General features: G+C 38.2%; 1 protein-coding gene across 5 annotated transcripts in view; it reads left to right on the top strand.

Moving 5' to 3' along the window:
* KIF13A (kinesin family member 13A) overlaps positions 1-15,682 on the top strand; it is a 105,424-nt gene that overhangs the window by 24,914 nt on the left and 64,828 nt on the right. For all 5 annotated transcript variants that reach the window (XM_014254557.2, XM_088067245.1, XM_014254556.2 and 2 more), the window contains exon 3: positions 14,724-14,736. In XM_014254557.2, the coding sequence (XP_014110032.2) occupies positions 14,724-14,736 (13 nt within the window). The remainder of the gene's footprint in view (positions 1-14,723; positions 14,737-15,682) is intronic.

Here is a 15,682-nt window from a genome sequence, read left to right as displayed (position 1 = left end):
CTCTTCCACTTGCTGCCTTCACGCCTTCTTTCCTTCCTTCCTGGGTAGAATGTGATACTATTGCCTTTTCTTGACAAGCTGGCATTGCATTTGATTTAGTGTATACAATGTTATTTTCCTAAGGTGATTTTTGTTTGTTTGTTTTAGTTTTTGTTTTGCTTTTGGTTGTTTGTTTTTTGAGTGAGACAGGATTTAGAAAATGCTTGATACTTTTTGCAGCACTGTACAGAAATTTTATCTATTTGTAACTGCCCAAGAGTCAAGAGTTATGGTTCTCAGAGTAGCTAATTACTAATTACCCTAATTATGTGGATTAGTCTAAAAAACAGCCATTTGGAAAAGCTGGGTTTCTATTGAAAGGTTACCACTTTTATATATCGTGTTGTGCAGTTAACTTGTTTTTGTCTGAGCTTGACAGTAACTTTTATGCAACTGATGCATAACTAAAGGAAGTGTTGTATTGAGCCTTTGAGGTTTGGTTCTATTTGTTAGGGATACGTTCCATTACCTACAAAGAAGTTGTTTAGGCTAGGAGAGACACACTGAATATGGAATAATTGCATTTCTGCTTTTCTGTTGACTAGTTACCTACAGGTGTTACATAGAAGAGAAGGTACATGTGTGTTCAGTAGGGAAAGCAAAGAACATCTATTTTTATCAGAGGTAGCACAGTGTACATTAAATAAAAACAAAATTGCAATCCCAGAATGTAGCCACTCAGTTTATGCTATAATAATAAATGTGGAAAGCTGTATTTGAAGGAAGCTTTTGTGTGTTTCACTTATCTTGATCCTCAGTATTTGGAAAGTGAGGGGTAGAAAAGCTAAGATGTTTGTATAATTTTCCATTGCAACCTGTTGAGAAGAAAACTACAAATAAAGCAAATATTTTTAGTCCCTGCTATCTCTAGCCTTGCTTTTTTTTTTTTTTTTTTTTCTGGAGTACAGTTTCTTGGCTGCAGCTTTTGAATTTGATGATGCCACATAATTTGTTTGCACTATATTTAAAGAAAAGTATTGCTTCATGTCCCAAGCCTTAGATTTGATTGTGCATACAGATCCAAAGGCAGAAGGATATTTTGCTTTTGAAGGATATGACAAAATTCAGTGCTGTCATTTTGATTTTGGACTTTTCTGTCACTTTCTTTCCTAATTGCTGAATTCTTTTAATCTGCACCTTTTTCTTCTGAAACAACAGTAAAATGACATTCTAGTAATGGCATCATCATTCCAGATAATTGGGAGAAGCTGACCAAGAGATTCTGTAGTTAACTTATCCACACCTAATTTACTTTAAAAAACAGGTGTCTAGTGAAAATATTAATAGCATTTTTAAGACTCTCTTATTTTCTGCTTTTCTTTCAGCAATTCCTATATTGGTATTGGGTATATAGTTTAGCCAAGGTTTTGCAGACGATTCTGTTCCATTTGGAGGGGATGTGCCCTTTCTGCAAGTTTCCTTAGCCTGTTTTTATAAAGACTTCGGGAAGATTCAATACTCAAAATAATTTTACAGTTCCACTGAGTTATTTTAAGCTGTCAAGGCATTGGTATTCGTGCTTCGAGTGTTTTGGAAGAAAAGAAGCCAGCCACAACCCACGGACTACTGAATTTTAGCTTCTCCCATTTAATAAAAATAATAGACTCAGTAGGTATGAGCCAGTATTCAGTCAAAATCCTTTCTTTCTCCCCTGAACATCGTGTGTGGAGTCCTGAAGAGGTCTCTGCTTGGTCTGGTATTTCGTCTTTTATAAAGGAATGGCAGAAGAGGTGAATATGGGTGTGATGGAATGTATTGGCAAGATGGTGTTGCTGTGGCTGCTGTTGGAGCATGGCAGCCACAGAAAGCTGTGGGAGGACCGTCAGGGTTCAGGTGGGTTGTGGCTGAATGATAAAAGGGTACATGAAACTCACTGTGAAACACAAAGATCTTCTGACCTTATGTACCCAGCCATGGTTTTTGGACTCCCTGTTCTCAGGCAAATAATTTTGGAGTTGTGCTCATTCGAGGGAAACCTCAGCTCAGTGCTCAGCAAGTGGGTGAAAAATGGCCAGAGACTGTCATGACCTACTGGGAAAGCATGTCAGGAAAGAGCGGGGAATGAGGGAGGGAGTTTCATGTCTCTGGACAGCTGCAAAGTGCTCTTGACTGTTGTGTTTTATTCTGGCCCTCTTGTCTCAAAAATGTCTGCTGGAACTGGGAAGAGATAGAGAATGGCAGTAAGGGTGGTGAGCTTATGGACCACTTCTACATGAAGAACCAGTAATAAAGCAAGATGTCTTTAGTCTAGAAGAAGACTAGAAATTGAGAAGAAGTTGAGAAGTTGTTGAGATGAGAAAAGGGATAATGGTTAGAGATCTGTACATCCACGGGCAACAGGAGGAAGGATTTACTGCCTTACAAGAATTGTGGTACTTCAACTTAAATTATCAGAAGGTAGATTCAGAGCAAGTACAAAGATATGTCTATAATTAAACTGTGGACTTTGCCGCAGTGTGTCAGCTTTTAGAAGTCTGATTTAAAAATGGTTAGGTAAATTAGTATATAAAAAACGAGTCATAGAAGGCCATTAAGGTTAAATGTACCAGTCAATTCCATCTGTATTTTCTCACTGTCTATGGCAGTGTTTTGCAGCTGCACTAGGCTGCTGCTGAATTTTCGGCTGTGTTCATCAGGTGGCTTGATTAAAGGGACCTGATGGCTGTCAGAGGCAGGATCTGCCCCTTTTGTGATATGGCAGTGGTCTAGCAGTCCGTACAGCTTCACCCCCTGTCCCTGGGTTCACTGCACATTGATGCTTGTTGTGTCCATTCCCTGCATTGGTACAGCTGGTTTCTGGTTCTGTAAAACTAAGATAATTTTTCAACTAAAGAATGTCAAAACAAATTAATGTTCCCTCCAACCCTCCCATTGCCTCACATTTTTCCAGCAGAAGCATAGCAGAGAGACTGTGGCATGGAGCTAGGAACAAGAAGTTGGAGAAGAGCAGAAATTTCTTAAACTGGCTTTGCCTCTTGGGCAATTAAAATGAGGTATTCTTAGAGCAACTGTTGCCAGTGTTTTGGTCTGAAGCTTACTCATTCTGCCTCAGACCTGAAACAGCATACATGCTTGAAACCCTACCTGTTTTTCCTCCTCCCTCATCTCCTGCAGCGATAAAACTATTTCACCTGCAGCCTAATTAAAGATACAATCTCTGCTTTCAAAGTTTTCCTTTCTCTGAGATATTCTCAGAAAGAATTTGCTAGCTAAAGTAGTTCTTCAGGTTTTGAAAATAAAGCAATTTCTATGGTTCTCACCTCCTTTCTGGTCTCTAATGCAAACCAAAATGTGTCATGATTTGTCCCTTTGCAATTCACAGAAGAGTTAGCAACAGTTCTTCAAGAGTACTGAAGGAATATAGCAAAGTCTGGAAAGAGTTATGCTTTCTGTGCAGAAAGATTTTTTTCTTTCCATATTTTCCGATTTTTTAAAATGCAAATATTCCTACATAAACAGCACAGTATGAATGCAACGTGGGAACAATGCCATTCTAAGAGACTCTTTGGTAGTATTGGACTTGGTAATATCTTGGACTTTTGTTGTATTCTCTGCATTTCAGGTTCACTATGCTTAAGAAGTATGAATTCAAACTGATTTGAAGAGGAGGAGAACTGCAAAACCTCCCTATGTAGAATTGTGTTTAGAGCTGTGAGGGCAGTGCAACATATGAGAGCACATGTAGAAAGCCAAGTTGATTGAAGGGTTAAATTACAGGACAGTGTTGGTACAAGAACAAAATAAATGAGATTCAATTTCTGCACTATCAAAATTTGGGAAAGCTTTCTGGACAGCAGGAGAATGAGTCAAAACAATTCAAAGTCAGTGCTGTTTTGCCTCATGGAAGGCTACTCAATCTCAAGAGACTTTATGGCATTGTTGCCTGTGACAGTTATAGACTATATGACATGGAGATTTCTGCTCTCTGTTTTATTGCTTTATTCAGCCAGTTAATGTGTATTGGCAGATGTAAATTCACTCTTTAGCTGTAAGAGTAGACACAAATAATTTTTTTCTCTCAGGAAATACTGAAAATCCATTTTGGTTCTTAATTGTCTGATCACAGTAATGACTTGTGTACCATTATATTGTGACCTCTTTAATAAGACTTTCTATAAGCCATCAAGGTTTGTGAGGTCTGAGATGACTTTTTCTTTTCTGCTATCTTGTGAACTGCATTCTCGCTGTGCTAGTCATCATGTGAGTTCACATTTACACATTTCTTACGTTGAAAACTGCTTGTAATACTTAATCAGGAATTTCACTCTTGACCTACACTGTAGTATTGCTGTTGGTTTTCAAATAAATTGAAATTTTTATGGGACAGAGGCCAACTCTTTTGGATATTGTAAAAATTAAGTATATTGTAACAAAACAAATAAATTATGCTGCTCTTCTGTTTTTGAGTTAAGCACTACAAGTGCTGGCATTTGTCTGTGGACTCATTCTCCACTAAGGCACTTCAAAGCTGTCTTCCCTCTATAGTAGAGTCTCTGTAAAGTCAGCAGTAAATCAGCTTTGTCCGTTTTACCCATTTACATTGCTGACTTGCACATGCAAATCTTTTAAGATTTATTCTAATTTGTACCTTATCCCTTCTCAGTCTGAGTATTTTTTCAGTTTGTCTTTAGGCATTTCATTTCCACCACAGCTATACTGTTACTTTCTTGGTAATGACTGTGACCATCTGCTTAGAACTAGGAAATTTGCTGCTATGATGTTAACAGTAGTACTGTCCCAGCTTGGTCACTGAAAATCAAGAGGTGAAACCTAGATGCCCATCCTTGCCTGGTAACTTCCCTTAATGAGCACATTGAATAATATTCTTCACAGAAGACTGCCTATATTTTTTGGAGATGTGGAAAAGATTTGGTCGTAAAAGCCAGGTATGAAACCTCACTGAAGGTTGCTGAGCTGCCACAAATTTTATATTACATTGAATTTTTTTCTTCTGTGAAACTGCTGTATATCAGTTGGTGTGGGAACACGTGATCTGAGGATTTTTAGAGGTGGGTTTTATTTATTTATTTATTTATTTTAAATTGACACAAGTCTGGGATTATAGTAATGGCTAAAAGTTCATGATACTGAAGCCTTGCAGATCATATTTTACATATTTATTTATTCATGTTTTGTATGTTTATATATGTAAGGTCCATAAAGTGGCATAGTGCTGAGTGTGCCACATCTTTAAAAAGTGATTTGCGCTTTTTCCGCTAGAGTGTTGAGGTTGGAGACTATCCAGTTCTGAACCCCTGCTCAAGCAGGGCCACCTAGGGCAATCTGAGCAGAACTTTGTCCAAACAGCTTTTGAGTATTTCTAAGGAGGGAAGTCTGCAACCTCTGTGGGCAGCCTGTGCCTGAGCTGGGTCACACTCACAGTGAAAAATGGAACCTCTTTGGTTTCCCTTTGTGCCCAGTGCCTCTGGCCCTGTCACTGGACACCAATGAAAAGAACCTGGCTCACTCCTTTACATCCTCCCTCAGGTATTTGTATGCCTTAATGAGATTCCCCTCGAGCCTTCTCGTGTCCAGGCTGAACAATGCCAGCTTCCTCAGCCTCTCCTCAGAGGTAAAATACTCCAGTTCCTAATACTTAATTTTTTTCCCCGCGTTTTTATTATTCTTCATCATATCAAGCTAGGCTTCTTTAAAAACATGAATTCAAACCATTTAGGATTCAACTAGATCTAGCAAAAAATTTGCTTAATATTGGATTGAAATATCATTTAATCATTTAATCTTTTAATTTGTTATCTGTTAATATATTTCAATCATAAAATGATCCTTGTTTTTTTAGCCCTGCAAAAATGTTAGACTTGTAGGGCTGCTGCAAATCTAAATATTTCCTGTTTTGTTGTACAAAAGCAATGTATACTTCATTTTTCAGTTCATGAAGACTTAGGGATCTTTTTTCCACAGTGCTTATTGTAGTGGTTAGAAGTGTGATGTGTTTGTCACTCCTGTAATTTGTGATTTATCATAAGACACCTGGCAAGGAGGTGGTTGTCATTTCCACCAAGTACACATTACATACATCCCATAGTGCCTGCTAGAGAGGCCTGGCTTGCAAGCTTTGCTGTAAAAATGCTTGTAGCTCAAAGTAATATAATATCCATACAAATTTTCACAAATTCACAGCTCACCAGAGAAGGAGAGCCTGTTAAAGACTTTTTTTTCTCACATCCCTGGTCATGTAGGATGTTCTGATATACTTTTCTGGTGTCTACTAGAAAGGCATCTCTAACCTCTGTCAGAGGTCTTCCGATGAAAAGAAAAACGGAGTGCCATAACAGTTGCCACCCATCTCCGCTGGGAATGATCTATTCTCAGACTGTAGAGGTGCATTCAGATTGTACCTTTCCATAATAGATTCAGTAACTTGGTGCTTGATGTCATCTCTCTGTAAAGGTGGTTACCTGCCTGATTTGTTAACTGATAAACTTGGAGCACACACCATGAAGAACTTTTCTAGCCTTTTGATTAATTATGTGGTTTGCTTAAGAAGCAACACACTGGGTTGCTTCTTAAGCTTTGCAGAGCTCTGTGGAAAGATTTCTAGATGTGTCACTTGCATGAATGCTGTATAAAAGTAAAATCTCCTCAGTACTTTTAGGTGTTGGTCCTGCAACAGCTCAGGAGATCTTACTATTTATGTAGAGTTGATTCGAGTTTACATTCTTGGTGTATTGTTCAACACAATAAACCTTGTTTATCCCATGAATCACCATCATCATCTTTCTCTGTATTATGTCCACTTTCTGGTAAATGGTAGCAGATGTTAGGGCTGTCTGTTAAAGCAAATAATGTCATCTCAAAGTTGACAGCTGGTATTGCAGCCAGATGAGACAGACTTTTTTTTTTGCAAAATGCTTTTGGTGAATTTGCTCTGCTAAAATGTATTGTCATCAAACCTAAGATTTAATTTTAATTACAAATAAATGAATGATATTTTCATTCTGATAAGTTCATTTAATATTCATGTCAATAAAAACACATGCTAGGATGAAACAAAAACATTAATTTGTGAGTTTTGATGAATCTCAGATAACTTTTTCATGCTGCAGTTGTTTGAAGAATACTAACATAGGGTTGCGGAGCTGTGTGAAAGGATGAAGTGTCAAACCCAATTAGCATCTCTCTTGAAACTCATTAGTAAAATAAAGTAGATGACAATTGAATGATAGTTTTCCCTGTTATGATAAAGGAATGTGACAGTGAAACCTGGGGGTTCTTGTCTGTTTTTCAGTCAGAATACATGGTTAGGACTGGTGTACATGCAGTAACTTCTCAACAATATCCTTGTCCTGATTGAGTACGAAAAATATACTTATCTTGCAGCAAAAAGAGTGTGGTTTTTTTGTTGTTGTTTTTTTTCCAACTGTTGAAGAAAGCAAGGTGTTACAACCAAAGTTCAGATCCAGTTACTTGATTTACACTTATGCTTGAGTTCTTTCTGGTACACGGTCTTTCCACTGACAAGAGCTCTTCTGTCTTCCGCCTTGTCAGTGAAGCTGTTGATTGTCAGTGATGCTTTGAGCACTGCTTCCACAAGGGGTGTGTCTTCACTGATGTTTTGATGGTTCATACAAGCAGCCTTTCTGAAGGAATGCTACAGGAGTAGTATTGAAAGGGAACATTTTCCATTGACGTGGGAAACTTAGGATGTAGTTAATAGTTGTCAGTAGCCAGCTCCAGTGATGGGTTGGTTGTGAGAGTCTCCACACAGTTTATGCACAGAGTTGAAATGCCAGTTAATGCTTGGGGTGTTTTCTCCTCAAAAGCACTGGTAATAAATGCAACAGGATAAGAATTATAGGTGCCTAATAAATGCCACTGCAATTTTATTAACAGTCCTAGAATGTGTTTCCACTTACTTTCCAAAACTGTAGCATGTTTGCTCTGACAGCAGTCTCATTGCATTCAGGCTAAGATTCATTGGAGACTACCCTTAAGGGCTAATAGCTCTTGGATTCTGAGATCAGATTCTTTTTCCCCTCCCTCTTTTCCTTGTCCTGATTAGCTGAACCTGATTAGGTGGTAAAAATCTACTTGTTTAGATTCTTGCACATTGAATTTTACTGAAAAGGAGGGGAAAATAATTGGTTTTAAGAGGGACAGGACTACTTGGGAACGTACCTGGGGACATTAGGTAGACTTTCATTCCTTTGCCTCTTTGTCATGTGGCTATGGCTGGATATTAGTAAGAACAAGCTTGTTATCCTTGTTATATTATGCTTGTAATTGGTGTAGCAGGTTTTCATTACAATAACTAGAGTCTTGGATAATTTTGAATTTGCATGATTAAAGATTTGGTGAAAATAGATCATTTAACTTGGTGGATTCTAGATGGGGTCTCAGCAGGATTGCATTAAAGCTCCTGAATCTCGGTGCAGAGTGACAATTTTAGTTAGGTTTTGCCTTTTCAGTGAAACTAAACAAATTAACTGAAACAGGCTTTTAAAACACCATCTTATTTTATGTGGGAGAGTATTCAGATTTTAGTTTCTTAGTGAGTTTTCTAGCAGAGTATTAATCTTTCTGCTGATGGGTGGTGACTGCTGTCTTAAGGCAGTTGCTGTTTGTGATGTACAATTGCATGTAGGGCAGGTATCAGTCCTTTTTCAGACTGTCGATAGAACTTGTTTTTACATGACATCAAGGCTTCTGTGTAGAGGTTAGAAACACTTGTACTTCACATCAACAAATTGTTGGCATCGGAATAATGATGCCTTGGGCAGTAAAAATACTCAGAATTTGGGAGTGAAGGTAAGTTAGCAACTAATGATATTCCTGGACAGCTGTCACTTTGTCTTCCATCTTGTAAATGTCAGAATATAATGTCTTTCACTTTCTTTAATGAGCTTGGGTTGGTTTCATAACCTGGTTAGTTTCCTTGCTGTAGTGACTGAACTTCAGTGGAACCCTGTTATGGTGAAATATCCAGGAGTCTTTGTTTCTTTTGTGCCATGGAAGTCACTCTGCTACTGTAATATCTGTTTCGTTTAACTTGCACTGCAGTATTTATCCTTCTGATTTCAGTGTCTGACTTTTCTCTCTTTGCATGTGGTAGGTTTCCGTAAAGTGTGTGAGAACAACTTATTATTAGAGTATGCGTCTGTTTCTCATGGTGTTTCTGATTATGATCAGCTACCACCTTATTATGCAGGCACTTGCTCAAATTGCTTTACTTGTTAAAATGTTTGGGGTTTTTTTTGCTGTTCTTCAAAGGGTTCTTTTGTCTATAGAACAGGCTTTTGCTGGGTAGGAGGATTAAACAGGGCATGTGCTGCTCACCTTATGCAAGAATATAAAATAACTAATTATTTATATTTGTGTATGTATGTGTGCTCACACAGTATGTAAAGTAACTCTTCCAAGAATCCCACTAAGGAATCGTGATGCCAACTTCATTAGTCAGCTGTACAGGAGGTACCCCCCCAGACAAGCACAAAGGTGGGATACTGTTCCCTTTAAGGACATTGCCCGTGCCATTTACTTTAGTCTGTGTTTAGAAAATTCATGGGAGAAATGGGAAAATAACTGTCCTTTTTCTGTGTTCTTTGTAGAGAAAGTGGTGAACTACCCAGTAGTTTGCAGTGTATAATCACCTGAAACTGCTGCTGTGGCAGACTGTGATCTTTGTCTAAGTAGTTTAGTACCGTGTTCATCAATAATACAAAGCCGTGCTCTTTAAGGTGCTTGGTATCAAGCCTGCAGGTAACAGCCTGCAGTGATAAACCAGGAGACAAGGAGGGGTCCTAGAGCTGCTTGACCTTACTGTGAAAGACAGGAGAAACACGATCTCTCTGCTTCTACATAATTTACACTGTTTGCAGTTAGGAGTGCTGAGTGCTTGCTGTCTCTGCTGCTGCCACTCTGGAAGCTGCACACACATGGATAAACAAACAGTGCAGTTACTTCTGTCCTGGATAGCGAGGCACACTCCTTACAGTGATCCTTCCTCAGATTTGCTCCCTTGCACTCTGCCACTGACTGAGGCGAACACACGCTGCTGGTGACAGGCTCAGCCTGAGCTGTAAGACAGCCTGATTTTAAAAAAGTAAACCAAATTTAAAACCACTCCAAAAATCTATAATACTTGTTTTGAACAGCTGGCCTTTAGACTCCAGAGATGCTGGAGCAGTGAAATGTAAGAAATATTATTTTTATCAGGATGAGCTTTGCAATTTGATCATCTTTATGCTTTCAGAGGAAAGAGTGTTTTATATTACAAGTTGAAAAAAGACCTGAAGTCTTTTCTCCATTTTCTTGTATATTGATAATTGCTTGTAAAAATTCTTTTGACCGGTGACCCTGAAGAGTATGTCAATGACTATGTAACCACTAAATGTAAGCAATTATATATTTGGGAAATTGTTCAGTACTGTGAATTTGCTGTGGTTGCACATGTGATGAGAGCAAAAAGTTTTTTCCAGCTCAGTGTCTTAGATGTTGACTTTCAGTGTAGTCAGCTTACAAGAGTTGCAAACTCATCTGGTTCATTCATTCATAGATGCTGTGTGTGGTTATTTAAAATAGCTGGTTATGGTTGCTTCATCTTGATTAACTAATGTGAAAGTATAGGAAAAAAAAACCCCAAATACTTTCCAAAATGTGAAATAATTGTAGTACAATTGTGACCTACTTGGCTGCTTAGAACAGTTGAATTGGAGATGAATTGGGCTGTGTGCATATTCCAAAGAATCTAAGACCTGTTTTTCAGAGACACATTGTTCCTCTCTTTCTTTTAACGTGGAATACCCGGTTTTACGCCTACCTTCTTGTTTTGTAATGTACCTTGTCCCTATTGAAGGTGACTTTCTTGACTGAGGGCTGGGGGTGGATGGGGTGATGAAGCTTCATTACTTGAAACACAGAGAAAAAATAGTTCTTTCAAGGTTTTTTTGATGTATAAAATGACTTTCCTTCTAGTGGAAGCAACATTTGGTTGGGAATGCTGACTACAGTCACTAAGGGACAAAAAAAGTCATGTTTTGAAAGTTACTAAGTCTTGAAAATTACAGTATGGCACACATCTGGATGCTCGTAGTGCAAGAGTGTCTTCTGTTGCTTCCTATTTCATGGGACTAGTTTTCTAGTCAGAATATGCAATGTCATCTTGTATCAACTTTTTGTATGGCAAAAGGAGACTCCTATGAAAGAGAATGTATATAGTTAAAAAATGAAGGAAGAACCATTGCTGCTGTTAAACTACTAGCAAAATACACTCTTCTCATGGTGTGCTGTCACAGGCAATGGGCTGAGGTGCTAGAGAGAAAATGTGAATGCAGTCAGGAAGACATCTCATTCATGTGCTGACATGGAACATGAGAAGTGACATTTTGTGAGTCACTTCTCTTAGCAAATGTGGTAAGTGTTGAGATTAGTTTCAGCAAGAGATAACAGAAACAAAAAGTTGACATTAGCACAAACCTTTCTGTTACCTATCTTTCTTTATCTAGCTCAAAGTTTGAGGTAGCTAAGCACTCTGAGTTCTTGATGTGTGTTAGCCAAGCAGGGCAGGAGAGGCTTAGTTCTGTTGTGAAACAAAAAGCCTGAGTAGATACCCATAGAAGACACACTGTTCAGTAAAGTTAGAAAATCATTCTAGGTATTTTACTAAAGTCATGATGGCTTAAGGACAAAGGCAGGAGGAAGTCCAGAAGTTCAGTGGGCTTTGTGGTCATGAAATTCATACTTTTCCTTTGACCTGTGAGAATGTTTTTCAGACGCTTGGCTGTATTTGCTTGGGTTTTGAATTCTAGGCATGTGAAAATAGTCAATCTTCTGTCTAAGTGTACAGACTGAAGGTGGCCATCAGATTAAACTAAAATCTGCTGTTGTGCAGATGCATTACAAGGTTAGGTAACTTTGATAATTTCCTGAAGTATATACTAGCTGTCTGCTTTAGAGGAGATTTTGTTGTCACTCAAAAAGCAGACCTGTATCTTGTCATTGTCTCCATGAATGACTAGACATGGAATTAAAAACTCCTGGAAATAAACATCTTAGTTGTTGTATCTCTGATCTGGTTGTCCATATGTGTGTTGTGCGTGTCTCTGCCTCTCCAGCCGTCTCCACATCTCCAGATGTGACACTGAATGACCACATTTGTATGGCCACTGGTAAAAATTGAGACAGCTTCAGTTATCTATGAAGCTGAAAAATGCTGGTTTCTGCAAATGGAAAGAAGTAAGGAAGCATATGTTTTTAAAAGAAAGACAGCAAAGCAAACAAAATAAAAAGTATGTCAAAAATAGGTTAGGCTAATGCAGGATTTTACACCACATCTTTAAGCTGCCACAGATGTGATTTCTGGTAAACTGTAAACAGTTCTTTAGTTATTAGTTTGAGTCCTTTGATTGAAGTATTTTGGAGTGTTTCCATCTGAATCACTGCCAGAACAATGGTTACACTGAGTTGATTAGCTGAAATATCCAAATAGCTTAAAAAACTATCCTATGAGTTAATTTAGCTGACTTATTCCAGAGGCCTTTGATCATATTGCTCTTGGTGATGTGGGGAGTTGCTGAAGTTGGCATTAAGAGTTTGGAGCTCTTGTACGTGACATACGGTAGGAAGCTGCAGCTCCTTGTGCTTTGAAATCCCACGGATCAATGATGCTACTGGGAAGCTTTGCCATCCACCAGGGGTTTAAAATGCGACTATAACTATTACTCTTTTCTTGAAATAGACATCAAAGTGATATTAGAGGAGACTTCAAAAAAGGTAGTGGCTTACACTGCTTAAGTAAATATTTTAAGAATTATGTGTCAAACCATTTATTTACTTCAGTGATGTTCTGTACATTTTCCAATTAGGGCTTATAAGAATGATCTCAGGAAGGAAAAGCAGTTGATAAACTTTCTGATGGATTTTACTTGCAAAGAAACTGTTTAGGACTTCTGCTGAATCTGTACAGCAGTCTATCAGGAATTCTCTAGTAAAGCTGATATAATCCTGAATTATTTTTCAAGGTATGAGTGTATTTAAAAGCTTTCCAAAAAACTTTGGATGATTTCTTTCAATAGGAGCTTCTCTTGAAAGTTTAGAGGTAGTGCTGGGACTCTGTCTAGACAAGCCAATAACATTGATTGCATCACATCTGAAAATGGATTAAAATGATAATATTCAGGGTAGAGCTAAAAGTGTTTTTCAAATAGATAGGAGTGTATTCTGTGCAAGTTCTGAGCCACCTGTACATGAGCTAGCCATGGACTGAGCTGTGTAGCCACCACTAATGAAAGGGTAAAGCTGCAGTGAGTGGTTTGGCTGGAGGCAAATGATGTTTGCATTGCACCAGTCCCGTGTCCCAGCTCTGTAAGTTCTGTTTCAGGCAGATGTGTCATCTGAGGTATGAGCTGAGAGTAGGCAGAAAAGATTGCATAAGATGTGTTTGTGGATTTGCGTCCCTTCAGAGTTTTTTTGCTGAGCCCTTGTATTGTGGGTTGCTAAGAAAACTGCTTAAAGTGTTTTGTGTCTTCCCTGCACTCCTCCTGTCTTGGTGGGGTTGGTATGGGGTTGGTACAGACTGGTGGTGAAAGCATGGCTTGGTCCCAAGTGTTTCTGCACTGAGAGTGCAGGCTCTTGATATCTTTGAATTTTGTGTAGTGTATCTGTTGCTATACCTTTCATCCATGTGTTTATCTTATAAATCTTACTGCATTCTCTGCTTCTGTTGTTTGTCTATAGACCTTTCTCGTGCTTTTTCGTCTTCATCCATGTTTTCTTTCTTTCCTTCGTCCATGCTTTTTTCCTCTTGATGTGAATAGTGAGTGGAAAATTCTTATTTCCATATATAGTTTAAACATATGCCTAAGGTTGTAGTTTTGATGAATGGCCTAATTCAGTCTAGTTCTGCACTGTGTATTCACCTCTTCTCTTGCATTGGCATCAGTGAGCACAGGGCTGCACAGTGAGACAGGGCAGCAATCTCACTTGAAACCAATCCCACCAGAAAAACCCAAGCAGATTTAATTTATAATGTGGCCGTATGCCTGCCTGCAAAAGTATTTAAGGACAATTTGAAGTACTCTGAGCTGGTGTCTTTAGACTGGGGATTTGTCATCCCTGTGTTATTTCTGATAGCACTTGTTGCAGTTGGGTATGAAGGGTGATGGTGTTTTTGCATTGGTTTCTTATGTGCTCTGTGGGCTTTCCATGGCTGGGGAGAACACAGCCTACACAAGTTTCTTTTTCTTCACTTCTGTAATCTCTTCAAGAAACATTTGCTTGACTCTTACCTTGGATATGCTTGTGTAGCACTGCTGAATTCAGTGGGGCTTCACCCTGGCACCTTGGTATGCCAGTTTGCAGGCTCGGTTTATTTGCCAGCAGAAATGGGCTGTGTTTCATCTTTTATGACAAAACAGATACTTGTCTTTCTTCTGGAATGCAGCTCTGTTAGATTTTTATATCTGTAAGCAGTCTGATACTTTCTTTTTAATGTGGGAGGGTATTAGTAATTAAGTAATTACTGGTTAAAAATATGTGGTATGTCATTTAAATATCTTCTGATCTGATTACTCTTAAATACATTGTGGATTTAAAAAAAAGTTCAAATTATAGTAATGATGTACACTGACTTTGTTTCTTCCTTTTTTATTTGTTCCCTTCTCTTTATGTGAATGGTGTATTCATGCTTCACATCACTGTTGCTGGATTTATTGCCAATCATCTAGAAAACCACCAAAGGTAAGTATTTTGTCTCTTTTTACAATTGTATCTGCTTGAAAATATTGACCAATGCAGAAGTATTGGGCATTGCTCTAGTATGTGAACAACACAGCTTCAAAAAAGGAAAACATATTAAAAAATCTGTTCTTCAGACTTCCAAATTAGAAGAGTCATAATGTCAGAAGAATATATTTTAATCGAACTGACATGCAGGCAAGGCACACACATGGCTTGTTAAAGCTGTGACCAGGACAAGACAAAATTTTAATGCAGTCATAAAAACATTTGAAAGACTGAATAAGTAGTGCCTGTAAAACATTTCCTTACACACAGTTCTGTTTAAAAGAATATTTTTGAAAGGCAACAAAAACCATCTACTAATAAATAAACCATTTTTGTTTGCACTTGACAATAGCCAGGAATTAGTAATTAGTGTAAAAGTTGCCAAAGTACACCAGAATTCACATAGAAAAGATTGTGTTGTTTGTAGTGCAGGGAAAGGGCAGGAGAATTCTTCTATCAGTTGATATGCTTAATAAAAGAGAGTTTGATCATTGCTAAACATTTTCTAAAAGGAAGAAAATTCTCCTTTCTGTTGTAATTTCACTAGGAAATGTTTTTACAAGAGCCTCCATTTTCTGTAGTGCATCATTCATGTTCCATTATAGGCACATAAAGTTATCCTGGTCATTATGTAAAAGCTTACGTATGGCCTTGTGGTTCCTTGACAAAACCAGAGCAGCTGCCGACTTGTGCGTAAATGTCACGTTATTGTTAGGTATAGCTGGATGGTCATTAATATCCTTAAGCTATAGTGCTGAAACTTACGATGTTATGTGAAATATTTATCAGATTTAGACAGGGAGGTTAGTGCCATCTGTGAAAAATAGGCATTGCTGAGTTTGTAAAGATGTGGTATGAGGTTTCTTGATTTACACAGTTTTTAGGGTACTGCACATAGTTG

Source organism: Pseudopodoces humilis, chromosome 1 (assembly GCF_049639895.1).
Source record: "Pseudopodoces humilis isolate 2021_Gansu_Grassland_sample_001 chromosome 1, ASM4963989v1, whole genome shotgun sequence".
Lineage (NCBI taxonomy): Eukaryota > Metazoa > Chordata > Aves > Passeriformes > Paridae > Pseudopodoces > Pseudopodoces humilis.
This window is presented reverse-complemented; position numbering and strand designations above follow the sequence as displayed.